Source organism: Eubalaena glacialis, chromosome 8, assembly GCF_028564815.1.
Source record: "Eubalaena glacialis isolate mEubGla1 chromosome 8, mEubGla1.1.hap2.+ XY, whole genome shotgun sequence".
Taxonomy (NCBI): domain Eukaryota; kingdom Metazoa; phylum Chordata; class Mammalia; order Artiodactyla; family Balaenidae; genus Eubalaena; species Eubalaena glacialis.
The window spans coordinates 113,163,769-113,178,279 of NC_083723.1; the positions used below are offsets into that span (position 1 = coordinate 113,163,769).

General features: G+C 44.4%; 1 protein-coding gene across 1 annotated transcript in view; it reads right to left on the bottom strand.

Moving 5' to 3' along the window:
• Positions 1–4,569: 4,569 nt before the first annotated feature.
• The window catches only part of CREB3L2 (cAMP responsive element binding protein 3 like 2), a 124,025-nt gene continuing 114,083 nt past the window's right edge, over positions 4,570–14,511 (bottom strand). The window contains exons 10-13 of the mRNA XM_061198773.1: positions 14,035–14,134; positions 13,626–13,752; positions 11,732–11,948; positions 4,570–10,013 (exon numbers count right to left, since the gene is read on the bottom strand). Of these exons, the coding sequence (XP_061054756.1) occupies positions 9,938–10,013; positions 11,732–11,948; positions 13,626–13,752; positions 14,035–14,134 (520 nt within the window). The 3' untranslated portion in view covers positions 4,570–9,937. The remainder of the gene's footprint in view (positions 10,014–11,731; positions 11,949–13,625; positions 13,753–14,034; positions 14,135–14,511) is intronic.

Genomic DNA, 14,511 nt, shown 5'->3' on the forward strand with positions numbered 1-14,511 from the left:
GAAAAGATATAGAAAAATGGACTGCTTTTTTTCAATAAAAGCTTTTTAGTACTCTAATTTTTTTAGCTATGGACAATATCACTGACAATATCATTTAATTCTGAATATTACATATTTCAAAATTTAGTTGTATTGCAGGAAAATTTTGTCATGGGTTTCAATAGCACTATTTCCACCTCTCTCTTTTCCTTGTTGCGCCATACATGCAGACCCTGACTCTCATTGACTTTATCTAAAGCACCCCTTCTGGTTCAACCTATATCCCCTGTCAAGTACTGCCCCTGGGGTAGGATTGCGTGGAATTATGTATGCAATATTGCACATACCATTTCAACTGTATTTTCTTTTCTGCATTCATTTACAATTTAAACTATCTCAAACCAGGATAAAAAGTTGTATCATCCATTGAAAGCATTTAAATGATAATGAAGCCAAGAAAGAAAACATTGGGGGGATTAGAGGCGCCTTTTCTTTCCTGGTGGTCTCTAAATATGTAGGTGATTGTACATTTACATTTCTTCTTTGGGGGGAAGTTGTTTTCTTTGAACCAGCCCAAGCACATGGACCTCTCATGTACCCACCAGGAAACTCAACTTGCCATCTGTCTTGCAGTAATATTGGGGAGGACATTAGTTACGAACATGCTGGCAGCCCCGATTCCCGAATGCTTTTCACTTAATAAACATTTTGAAACAGACTTCTTGGAGAACAGCACAGCAGCCTCTCCAGCAGCTTTCGTGGTATCCCTCAATGGTTATTTTTGCTCCTCCATCGAAAAACGACAGCATAGAGGGAGGAGGGGGAACACATGGGCTCCTCCTGGGGTGAGAACTCTTCTTTAACATGGCCAGAAGATCTAGCAACAGCTGTGCCCATTGGAAGACAACATCAACTTGTGCGACCTGCCCAGGCTCATCAAATGATGATGGGAGGGATCAAGTTGTAAGCAGCCTCGCAAATGGTGGCTTGGATTATTTTGCAGGAAAGAACTGAAATGAGCCATCTGCCTTCTTTTCCCCTCCCTGTAGAGACAGGAGCCTTTGGGAATGTCCCAAATCCTGGGTTAAAAATCAATCCTGAGAATTCCGGGCAAAAGAATATGGCAGTGCCACCTTGCCAAGTGATTCCATTAGAGAGGTAATGGATGATAGCTAGAGCGTCACCTGCCCCAGATCAGGCATGGTTACAGGAACTAGTACTAGGCTGGAAATCAGGACAGCTGGTTTGTGATTCTCCTCTGCACTCATTCACTGTGTAACCTAACGTGGAGCCATTCGCGTCTCTAACAGCCTCCACTTCCTCAGCTGAGCGACAGGGACACTAACAATTGCTCCACCTTCCTCGTGGATGATCAGCAAGTTACATTAGAAGGCATGAGGAAGCACTTCATGGAAAGCACAGGGTCTTACGCAAGGGGGATCATTAAAAAGATTTTTAATATAAAATTTGAGATGAATGAAGATTTATCTCTGGGACTAAGGAGAACAGAGCCCAGATTGCAAATTTTTTTTTCCGGTAGTGCCTATAAAGGCAATCACTGGGTAGACTCCTCCCCCACTCACAGCCCAACTGCCTCCCTACTCAGGCTTCTCACTTCCTGTCCCTCAGGGTGAAACTAACCACCTTCCTCACCTCCTAGTCCCACCACCAATACAGTATCTTTTCCTTTATTCCCTCTTTCATGACTCCCAGAAAGTCAGCCACCATCTAGTCCAGAGGCTGTCAATTCAGACGACGGAAGGACCAGGTAAGTGACATAAATGAGTGAACCAGCCTGGGCGTGGGAAATGTGGCCAGGCAGAGATGACCTACACCATCTAAGGGCCACCATTATGCAGCTCCTGAAATTGCCGGGTCTTCAAGTCTTTCAAGAGAATATGGAAATCTGGAGTTGTGTGAGAAATATTTGAAGGTTGCAAGTTAACCAGCAATATTTAAATGTTTGAATCATCATAGGGCCAAACCAGAAGCATTTGTGCATGACCTGAAGGTTTGCAACCTTTGATCTAGGCTAACTCCTGTATTTTTACAAGTACAAATTCTCAAGCCCTAAAAAACAGCATAGTGTAGTTCAAAGACTATGTACTTGGAGTCAGCAAAGACCAGGGCTTAAATCTCTCATCAGCACCTAATTTGCCATATGATAATTTGAGTAAGAGTCTTAATTTTTTGAACCCCAATTGCCTCAACTGTGAAAGGGGATAATTATATATCCTCCATAAATGTTCTAGAGGAAATAAACAAGATCACAGATAATACATGAAAATCACCTGGTACATAATAGGCACCCAGTAAGTGTCTCCTTTTCCCTCAAGGTCAACAAGTTAATGGTATTACGAGGCAAGAACCCATAACCTTTATCTCCTGAATCCAACCTGCTTTTTCCCCCCACTGTATCCCATGGTTCCCTTGCCTGGAAAGCTCTCCTTTTCAGAGATATGAGGTATGATTCACCCTGGAAACTGAGCACAGGATTAGCGCTCTAGACACCTGCTTTCTTATTTACTTCTTTTCCCATGAACAAGCCCCATCAACCTGTGTAGGTCTCATTTATTTTCTCTGGAATAAAAGTGACAACCACTGTAAAATGAGACAATCAATCTGTGTTACATTGCTCTAAATCGTAGTAGGCCCATCCGTGAAACCCAAATACCTGTGAGCCTGGGATCAGCCTCTGATTTGACATTCTGATGCCTAAGGAATGTGTTTTAAAATGTAGGTTTTATTATTATTTAGATGTGGTGAGGCCAACAGATCAGGAGACAACTGCCATTGAAAAGATAGTTTGTTTGTAAAGAAATAAAATAAAAGCTTAAAAAATGTTCATCTTTATCCAAAAAGTGATCTATAAGAAGATTTAGACTACATATTAATTAGCAGAGAGGTGAATCAAGTTGAAAGAATATGGAACATTATCAACATATTTACTAATAAACATTGAGTATTTTTTAAGTTAATTTTTTTTAAGTTAATGTCTCATAATTTCCTAGCTTCTCCAAAGTAGACAAGCTTTATGCTACTGTTGCAATTTGTCCTATATCAGTTAACAGATTTCAATACACAGTGGGTACTTACTAAATATGTGATAATGATTATTAATTTTAATTAAAGCTGTTGAATTTTTTTAAAAAAGAAAATGTAGTTTGTTACTCACAGTCCCCAAGGTGAGGGAGCTTGCCACACCACGCAGGGCCACACAGGGAAGCACCAGGGTTGACTGGGAGGCAGAGGGAGTGAGAAAAATTAGGCAAGAGGCTTTACTGTAGTTTCTGCAGAAAGGAACAAGCAAGGCAAGGAAAGTGGGTTTAAGCGTGGCTAGTTTGAAAAATTTCAGTGGGTTCTGAGGTATAGAGATTTTTTCTAGTTGTCTGGTACCTCGCCATGGTGATTAGGTGGTTAGGGCAGGGGGGATAGTGAGGTCCTGAGAGCCCATAAAGGAAGTGGTTGGGGAATGGGCTCTGGATTGGTAGGTTTGCATATGAAAGTTGTGCTTATAGACAAGTCCTTTACTTTATCTAGTGATTGGCTACCCCTGTGAGGAGCAGTCTCTCCTGGGTCAGGAAGGTCCCAGATGTCAAAGCATTAGAAATACAGAAAATACAAAGGCACGATTAATACAGAGTATTTTCAAACCAGTGAGTATTTGCCCCCTCCACACACCCCTGGAAAGATATCAGAATGTCAAGGAGGAAGTTTCCATTATAGGCTCACAGAATAAGAAAGAGGGAGGGTGTATGACTAAAATCCTCCACTGGGAAAGGACACTTGCATAGGAACAGAAGAAGAGAAGGTCAAGGTGCTCAGAGAAGAAAGGCAGCAGGAGATTAAAGCACCCATGAGCTCAAGGAAGGGTTCGGCATTCTGCTGAGATAAAAAAAAGTTGGCAAGGGGGGTGGAGGTGCAGGTAAACACGGTCCATGGCCTTAGTCTCTAACATCTTGGATACTCTTTCTAAGGCTAAATGAAGCCCCACTCTCTCTGAGTAGAGAAAATTAAATTAGAATACAGAGATTGCAATGGAATAAAGATGATTCTGCTCGAGTGCGTTGACCTTTATCAACCATTTCATCAGAATTTCTGGAGCATGAATATGTGTTAGGTGTCCTCTGCAACTGTTCACATGAGGAAGGATCCTTCTCTTCTGGCTCAGGTCCAAGCCATCATCCTCAAGCATCCCGAGATGGGGAAAGCAAAATCAAATCCATGGAGTTCTGAAATCTAGTTAGAGAATAGTTGTAGGAGACAACGAAAATAGCAGTCAAGCAGCATAAATCTCCAGAGAATACTGTTTTTCTTCCTGTGACTGACTGAAAAAACAATTACATTTCTCAATATTCCTCCAATTGAGACTTGGATTCAGGTCTAGATAACATATAAATTGCTGGTTTGAGGCTCTTCTTTCAGTTGGACTAGATAATCAGGAAAGAATGGTTAGGCACACATATGCAGATCCATGCTTATATGAAAAGCTTTTAAAAACAGAGTATCAGGATGTTCAACTTTCACTATTTAAGAAAAAATATTTTATTTGCAAGAAATAGAAATACAAAAGCATAACAATTTCAGTTCATTTTTTTCCAAACTAAATACAAGTATCCTACAAAGCATTTACTTTTTTTTGGTATTTACTTAGCTATGATAAAGAATAAAAAGCCATAAAAAACAGCATGATATGACAGATAATAGACGCACAATGTATTCAGACTTAAACACTGCTGGTCTGTATAACGTTGTTACCAGAGAGAGGAAAGCCCAGCCTGTCAGCAGAGACATTAAAGCTCATGGTTGCTTATAGTGCAGAGTCTGCTCAGCATTGTTTAAAAAGGGTCGCTCACAATTTGTCAAAGAGTGCTGGTGTTTTTCATAGACTCAGAAAGTGTTTCATCTGAAAGGGAGATTTGCTGAACAGCATAGGCCATGGGTCCATGGTGCAAAAAGTTCATTGTTCTCCGCCAGCTGGTGAGTAAGGAAGAGGAGCAGAGAAACAGCTAAAACCGCTGGTGTTGCTTTTCCAGGATGCAAAGGCTGCTAGCTGGAACTCACAGAGGATTGGATGAACCGGACAGGAGATGAACATCTCCAGCATGAGGCAAAAACCTGAACTTTGCACAGCAGGGCCAGCCTAGGAAGTAGGCACTGCATTCCCTGCCCAGAGGACCTTAAAAGTTTATAGCGTGTTCACGCAGAAAGAGATCCACAAATTGCTGCACTTTCCATATCACTTAGCTGTTTATCCATCTATAGTAATTAGTTGCCCTTGTTTTCTCTTTCTATAAAATTAAGACTTATTTAGCACAGTACCCAGCATCTAGTAGGTGCTCAAGCATTATTATTTCCCTTCCTTCTAGAAACCAAGACAAAATAAAGCATTCCCAGATTTTATGTTGCCCAAAAGGACAAAACGAAACAATACCTAGTCTTGTCCTGTGGTAGGTGCTGACCCTTTGTCCACGGAGACATGGAGCCTTAATCCTCAAATGCGTCAGGTTCCTCTGAGCTGAGAAAATGTTCTGCTCTGAGGATTTACAATACCTTTAATCCCGGCTGGCCATTTTCTGATGTGATTGCACCTCTGCAGGATGGGATTTTCCTAATGGACATAACTCTGTTCCTTTTCTCCTGATGTGCAAATCTGATCGTGGCTCACTTTTAGGAAACCATTTTTGAGCCTTTGGAAAAAAGTTCCTTTTCCCATGTCCACCTTAGTCTAGTACCACAAAGCTGTATATAAAATCTCCCAGCCCCTAGGTAGTTCTCAGTCATCCTGGATTCAAATATAAGGCACATGTAAGGCACAAACGAGTGTCCAAGATGAGGGAGGAACGTGTGTGCGAGTGTGCGAGTGTGCATGTGTGCGCATGCCTGCGCAAAAGGGAGAGAGAGAGGGAGAGGGAGAGAAAAAGGAGAGAGAGAGAGAGCTGGCACATGGGTCTTTTGAAGAGCTATTGATTAATGAAGCTTCCTCAGCCCCCTTCTTCCCCAATAGTCACTAGGGCCTTCTGCAACACTCTTCCTTGGGAGTGAATGACTGACTCAATGAATGAATGAATGAATGAAAAATCTGAACTCTGTCTCTGGCTGCTTCACAGCCCCCTACTCTCTCCTGTAGCTGCCCTCCCAGAGGGGCTTATGCGATCACGTCTCCTAATTGTCTCAGCTGAAAAGCATTCAAAGAAAATGACTCGGACCAGGGCCCCACCTGCTACTGGTCTGTCTCACAGGTCCTGCCTGCACCGCAAGCAGGAGAGCTGGTGTCTGTAGTAAAGGTTTCTCAAAGACTGGATTCAACAGAACCGAATTAGTGACAAGAGCTCTTGGCAGAGAAGGGGGAGACTAATACCTTCTCCTCCGTCTCCCATCTCCGCACGTTAGCAAGGCCGGCACGGATGCTCCGTTTCCTCAACGGGGAGAGGGAGGTCTCTGAGTGTGCAACGTGCTCACGTGACACGTGTGTTCGGAGGCGCTGGCCCCGAAGGGCCTCTGATCCTTGTCTTTTGCTTGGTGTGAGGACATAGGAGGAAGGAGGCACAAAGTGCTAAAAAAATTTTAATAAAACACCTCTGTCAAAAATTCTGGACACTGACTCACTGCCAGAATAATGGTGAACCAATTCAAGACTCCTGCTCCAAGGGTACACGAGATTCACAGCCCTCTCTCGGCATTCAGGCTAAACCGAGAGATTTAGGAAGAAAAAAACATGGTACTTATAGTTGGTTTGTAAATAAGTTGAGCTAAAAGCTGCTTTCACAATCTACAAATTAGGTCTTTAAATCAAAATATTTATATTCATAAAAAGGTTATCTAATTTTGCCTGTACTGGTGTCAAACCTCATCCCCACCTCCTGCCCAAAAGGAGCAACCTAGTTCAGCTGTCAGATTCTTATGTAACACTCCCTTTATGTGAGCTAGGCTCCAGAGTCCTAACACTTCACAGAAATTCTTTCTTAAACCTGGCACTGAGGCCTTTCATTTACAGTATCCATTTCTAAGTGCAAAGTCAAGAGCTGTGAATAGAACCTCACTGGGGGGTCTGGGTTACTCAGGTCTCATCCAGTAAAAAAGTACGTGTTCTCTGAACTTTTGCAAGACATCTCCTCCACTAAGCTAATCAAAGAAAGGAAAGAGGAAAAGCTGTTGCCATAATGAAAAATATATTAATATGTTTATCATTAACATTGATTCTTTATGATTGATGGTTGTGCTAACCGTCTCTTACTTTCCAAAACTGAGGTTCAGAAGCCAAAAGGCTGCCACTATTTGACATCTTCAGGGCTAACCAGGTATTACTGACTCATCTATGGGATGGCTCTGGGGGGGGAAACAAATCCACTGACACTGTGGGCTTAACCCTGGAACAGAAAAGGTGCACACACCCATTAACTATTTGGAACCAATCTGGTATTATCCAACTCTTCTGCATCCTCTTGACTCCATGACGTCCTCCTAAAGAGATAACTGTTTAGTTCCCCTTACTCGCCCAAGCAAGGAGTGGAGGGCAGAGGTCTTTCTCATAATAGCAGCAATTGGTCCTTGGATCCCCTTACGATGGCCATTTGAGCTCTCAGGCTGATGTCCCTGGTCTCTAGACACAGATTCAGTTGTGGGAAGAAAGGTTTCCCAGAGATCAAGCCCTGCCGTATGGAGGGCTGGAGACAGTGATGTCAAGCAAGGGTAGGTCAGGGAGGAAATAAAATCCTCAAGGCACTAAAGACAGGCGCTAGGAGTTTGCTGCCCTTTTCCTTCTCCCTCCTTATTCAGAAGAGCCAGTTGTCTACTCAGGCTAATCCAGGAGATTTAAAAATCCGATCTGGTTCCAGTGCGTCAGGTGGGTAAGATGACCCATTCTCACTGACATACAAAAGCTTGCCTTTCTTATCGTCCAAATACTACTTGAGTTAATTCTATATTCTTACCTTCTTAGCCGCCCTCTCCCTACCCCCACACACAGGCTGCTCATGTCTGATAATTACATGACATTTTAAAGAGAGGGATGGGTCAGTAGTGGCCCATGGTTAGCAGACACCAGCCAGGCCCAAGAGGGTCTAGAGCAGAAGAGGAGAAGGAGAGGAGAAGGTAGAGAGAAACAGAAGCGGGGCGCATGCTAGCAACCTTCCTCCTGCACAGCCCAGCCCATCTCAGCCCTCCCTGGCCAACGGAAGGGACAGCGAGAGGCATGCAGAGGGCCGAGAGGGCTGCCAGGACCACTGCAATCCTGATCCAGCTTTACATCAGTGCTAAGAAGATGAATTTGGCCGCCTCCCAGCCAGAACTCTCTCCATCACAGTAGGGAGAGAGGAATCACTGACGGTGAGCCCCGAAGGTACCAGATCTGCTTATGAGGTCTGACGGCAAATGCTAATGACACCAAATCCTGTGTCTGCTATGGAACAGAAGGCCCAGGTGTGGCTTAATCTCTCCTAAGTACAGGTTCCAATGACAATGTAGATGAGAGACAGAAACGGAGACAGAGAGAGAGTTAAAGCTAAGGGTGCTTCAGCTACTACTAAAAATAAAATACAAAACGTGAGCAAATTTCTTACACGAAATCTTTTACAAGCTAGGGAAAAACATTTAAGGGGAGTCTTCTACATTATACAGTAAAAGGTCAATTTCCATTTCTTATTTGTAGGAAAGAGGAAAGTTTTTTTAAAACTACAAAAGTTACTTTTAATCATTAAAAAAAATAAGAGTAGGTTGGGGGATTAGGTCGTGTCTCTTTGGGTGAGCTGCAAAGTAGCCAAACCTGACTATAAAAGGTAAGCCTGGATACACAAATGTCACCTACTCTGACCCCAGGAACAGGCCTCAGGCTCACCTCCTGTGTTGAGGCAGAAGAGGAGGGGGAAGGCAGAAGTGTCAGGGGAGGTGGAGAGAGACAAGCTAGCAGGGTTGTCTGAAACACCTGCTGTCAGGGACAGGGCTTCCCTTCCCTGTTATGGGTATGGGACAGAAAAAGCATCTATCCACAGAGCCCCAGACCTGAGCAAGGCACTGCTCCAACTTTCCCTCTGAGTTCATTCTACAGGAGGACACATGCTTAGGGAGATTTCCCAACTATAATTATAGGGCTCCAGCAAAAAAGAAGAAAAGAAAGCAAAACATGGCCTGGAAGGATTGGGGATCCCAGAGCCTAGGGTGCCCTCCTCGCTCCAAAGGCCAACAGAAGACTTTGCTAGCTTGGAGGGAGGCGTCCGGATGTCTTCAGTGTGGTTGCCCAGGGAAGCCTCAGAAAGCTAATAAATACTATTTACAAATGGGGAGGAGAAGCCAAGGAGGCAGAACTAGGGGCGTGTGGGAACACAGATTGTGGAGAAATCCTACAAGCAACATGATGGGGCAGGTTTGCCTGGAGTAGAAAAGCCTGATTCCTTCAGGCATTGCACTTGCGGCCTGAGAGTACGAAGGGGACGCCTCGCTCCAGCTCCAGTGCCGGAGGACAAGTCAGCGGGGGCTCAGCGCAGAGCGGCAGGAGAGACCCAGGCTGAGCAAGGCAGGACGTCAGTCAGTGCTTTGCCAGATTCCAACACGCATCCTGGTATTTTTGTGGCTCGAGTTGGGGGTCTCGAATGAACAAGAGTCAGCTCTTCTTCAAAGAGGTGGTCACACCCACCCCGGTGAGAAGCAGGCAGTATCTTTTTGGCACTGTCGGTAGAAACAAGCCTGCTCGTCCCACCCCTGACCCTAAGATAATTTCCTATGGCAGTAAGCAACAGGGAGGGAGAGAAGTGGGCCCCCTTCTGCAGGGAGGGACGTGGGACCGGGGGAGGCGCTCTCTCACCGTGGGTGGAAATCCCAGGCTGTCCTCGCATCCAAAGCCATGACTGCACGTCCAGGTCTTCGGTCAAGATCGGGTGGCAAAAAGGAAAAGCTTACGACAAAGGCGGTTTGGAGACATAAAGGTAGAGTGAGGAGATAGAGGGAGGTGGCGACGGTCTCTTTAAAAGGTGGCGTTCACTCTTCTGTCGAGTTCTACAACTTTCAGTGTTTCATTCCCCTCCAGTTTGGTGCTGACCCTGCAAAGGCATCAGAAGGAAAAAGAGGTCTTACTACCAACTGCCTCATGCTCGGTAGGATGACACAATCATTCCATGACTGCAATTCTGCAGGCTGGCCCAAGCACGCTTCTCGTCCTCTCCCCTGTTCCCGAAGTCTCCCGCTACCAGCCTATCCGTCATCCACATTCCTGCCTCTAGCCTCATGCCAAAGGAGACATTCCAGCCCAGAGGATAAGCATGGAAGTTTGATACTGATTTGTTGTACATTGCTTTAAATGATTGTATTTCTTGAGGATGGTTAGTTACCCCTATGCTAAACTCTGGGAAGGAGAAAATAAAAGGATAAAGACTGATCTTTGGTCTAGAATAAAGATTTTTAAAAAAAATCTAGATAAAGATGAAATCTTTATAAAGATTAAAAGATTCTAGATAAAGACTAAAAAAAAAAAAAACACCCAAACTAACTTGAAATAACAGTAAATATATAACAGAAAATAAATACATTATTAAATTATGTAACAGCCTAGAAAGTCTGTAGGCATTCAGAGGAGGGCTATGAGGGCTCTGGTATCAGGAAGACATCCCAGAACAAGAGGGATTTCAATGGGGCCTTGAATAGCTGAGACAAGAGAGAAGATTTGTGTCATGAGTCAAGTAGTCGAGCAGCTGAGTCTTCTCTACTCCCAGTGGCAGCTCCACAATTCGCTAAAATAGGAATAATAATAATAATAATGTCTAACCTCTTCAAGTATTTCAAAGGATTTACTGTATATGTCATATTTACATAGTGCTTGAAATAATAAGCACTATAAATAATAATAATAAATAATAAAGCACTATATGCATGTATAATATAATGTAAACATATAATAGTATATATAATTACAAACTTTCCCCTGCAACATTAGGGGAAGAAAACTGAAGAATCTGAAACAAAATCTTTCCCACTTGCATTGGAATAGCATCATTTCTGGGAGGCACAGAGGCAGAGTTCAGCTAGACCATGAACCACACCATGTATAACCAGGACTGGATGCAGACACTCCTTCCCGTGCCATTTGGTGTACCCAGGTATCTCCCCAGCATGACAACAATTCCCAGCAGTTGTACAAGCCTTTGTGTTTACACAAGGACTGTTCCTCATACTATCTAAAGGAAACACCTCATGGAGAATTGGAGACAAATGTATGTTATTTTCAATATGGAAATACATACATGCACAGTGCCTCTTGAAGTGTCCTTCAATATTAATATGTAATTATAACTATAAAATTATAATTAATGCATGTTTATTTACATATAAATCATAAAACTACATACTGACATATAGCATGACATATATGTATCTCTAGTTGGAAGGAAGCTGGGGAATGTCTTGAGGCTGCATTTGCATAGCAAGTACACTGCTGTTACTGGACTGTATGTTTACTTGTGAGGCTTTGAGGGAGGAAGGGAGTCAAGCCCTTTCCCCCGATTCTTGGAGCCACCACTGCCAGCTCCCCAGTGGCGCAGCAGACACGGGGCCAGCTCACACCAGGTCTCTTCCCCAGTCTCTGCTAGGGGCAGCTGTTCACAAGCAATAGACTCTCCAGAGTCCGGGTGCTGGAAATAGGTCTTGAAAAAGCCGAGGGTTGGACTAGGCCAGTGGGAAAGTCTACACCCCACACTGCATGTTGCTGACGCATAACCCATCGTCGGTGCCTTAGAGGAGGTGAATCTGTATCTATTTGACTCACAAGTGCTGCTGCAGCTCCAACAGCACTGACTTCTCCAGGCTGGTCTCATTTGATATAATGAAATGGGGAAGATCCACGTCAGGCCTGGACTCCAGCCCTGATGCCCTGAGCAGGGAGGAACCTCCGTCCCAGCGCCCGAGCTCCCCAGCCGAGGCCGAACTGGACGGCTCCTCCAGGGGAGAATGTTCCTCATAGATCAGCAGGTTCCTGGATCTCACTGCGAACAAAGCAAAGTAGCAGGTGTTACGAGAGACCACAAGGGTACATCACATCCCCTCCCTCGATGCCCAGGGCTGGGAGCAGATGACAATTCATGGGTTCTTGTTGCCTAGGACAGAGGGTGCCAACTGGAGTTGGCTTTCTATAAAGGCTTCAGGATTTCAGAGTTTTGTGCATTGAAAAATGATACCAATTATAAAAAGTCTGGAAGAACAATAGAAAAGCAAATAAACAGGAAGCATACTGCCACCCCACTGCTTTGAAAATAAAACTCCCCTCCATGCCCCACCCCCAACCATCTGGGGGAAACAATTCATGGAGAATAGGAGTCAAATACTTGGAGATGTCCAGACGCAGCTAAAATAAGCATTCCCAGTGAGTAGCTCTTGCATAGGGAGAAGGTAAAAGGGCAGAAAACTGTGTTTTCATTTAAAACTGGAGAGAAGACACATAGCCAAAGTCATAAATCAAACAACGGAGACATTCTCTTTTGTTTTATAGGATAGTTGCATAGCTAGATGGCTCATAGCAATTTTCTACAACAGAGAAACTATGCTCCCATTGGCTTCCAATTAAATTTAGAGATACATTCCCTTAGGGAAAAAAGAATTTCCCGGGAGACCACTGAAATTATTTGGTTGAAATGCTAGCCTTTCTGTCATATACCTGGCAGGGATACACCTACCTCACAAAGACCACAGATCTTTCAGAACCACAAAATTAGGCCTACCCCCCAAATCCAGTACCCCCTAATTCCACCCTTGTTCTTACTAGTGTATCTATTTTATGATCCCTACGTATCACCTCTTTATTTCCTACATACTTAAAAGAGATCATTGATCTGGGTGAGAATATCACTTCTGACACCTGATTCTCTAAATTTTCTAAATCTTAGGCATAATATTTTGTAAGACAGGCTGATTCTTTAATTTCATTTTACAGATGCTTACTATGGTCGCATACAATTCCACTGAGTTGAATTCCTTGAAAATGTCATGGAAAACTTAATGCTCTCCCCACTCCTTCCCCCCAAATGCGCATCCCTCCCCCTTAATCAGAACTCAAAAAGAAGACATCAGAATTTGCCAGGGAACACAGTCTAGAGTAGTAGTTTGCAAACTGTGCTCTGCTGAGCTCTAGAGAATTCCGAGGGGTGTCTCAGCCCAGTGGGTGAGTGCCACAAGGGGAGACCCAGCAGCCTGGGCACCAGACACCCCCATGGCTCTCTTCCTCCCTTCAATGGAGAAGCTACACTTTTACCAGTTCTTAAAAATTAGACTTTCATATGTAAACAGAAGCCAAGAACACTTCCTGCAATGTCTTGGCGGTCACAGCGATGACAGTTAACTGCAGAGTAACTAATTCGGGGGCAGATGCTTGTGTGGGTCTATTCAATGAATGTTTTTTATGGGGGAGAGGGAACAGTGATATTGAATTGCCTTCTCCCAAGGAATGGATATAGATGCATTTTTATGGATAAATGATTTTGAGACCACTGCTCTGTACCCAGGGAGGTTTATCCTATAGCTATTGTAAACCAAGTGGTTTAGTAAAGTCTTCCCATCTAAAAAAAAAAATTAGACTCTCACGTAAGACTTCTTTCAGAAAGTTAAGCTTTGAGAAATGAAAGAGAAAAGAAACAAGACACCTCCCAAGTTGCTGAGTGCTGTCTTACCAACGGAGGCTGTGTAGGGCTCCTGCATGGAATGCTGGTTGGGCAGGGCCATCTTGGTGGCAGAAGGATAGGGCCCATTGCCCTGAAAGAAGGTGCCGAATGCAACGGCAAAGCATAACACAACAACCTGCAGGATGAGGAGAGAAAGTGGAGAGCCGTCAATTCCGAGATCCACAGAGCAAACCTTTACACCTGCAACACCTGGGAGGTCCAGAAAGACAACTCCCCTCCATCAGGCCAGCAGACCGCACGCAGTCAATCACCATCACATCATAGCAGAGAAACAGCCTCGAAGTGAGCTGTGTGGTCCCTCGAACCCCCCAGCACTTGGACGTGGCAAGCTGGGGAGAGACTGGAGATTGGGGAGTGGGCCGGGGCAGTGATGGCGCTGTCCCTTCAGGAAACTCACCATGAGGCAGGTGCCAGTCTGCGTGCCAGCCAGCTTGCAGGTGCGAGAAACCTTGCCCATCACCAAAGTCTGAAGCTTCTGCAGCTGCTGCAGGAGAGTTCTGCAAACACAACAAATCAAAGCCATGAAGCGCGTCTGAGAGACAAGAGAATGCTTGTGGGTGATCTCTGCCCCAGGCTCCAGGGAAGTTGCTGTGGCTTTGCGTCTGAATTTGAACACAGTACCAAGAAAAAGGTTCCTCTGGTGAAGACACGTACGCCACTGTCTTCCAGCACCAGAGTCGCAGAGCTTATGGGGCTCAGAATCCGCCCACGTGAGCAGCTTGTCCATTCTGTGCTGTTCTGAGTAAGTCGTCTCTATGCCCCAAATCATCCCTGATAATCCCGGGATTTGTTTGTCAGCCATTGAGAAAAAAAATAAGCAAAAATTGGCTGGTGATGGTGAACCAAGGAGAATCCGTTCATCCAAGAGAAGAGG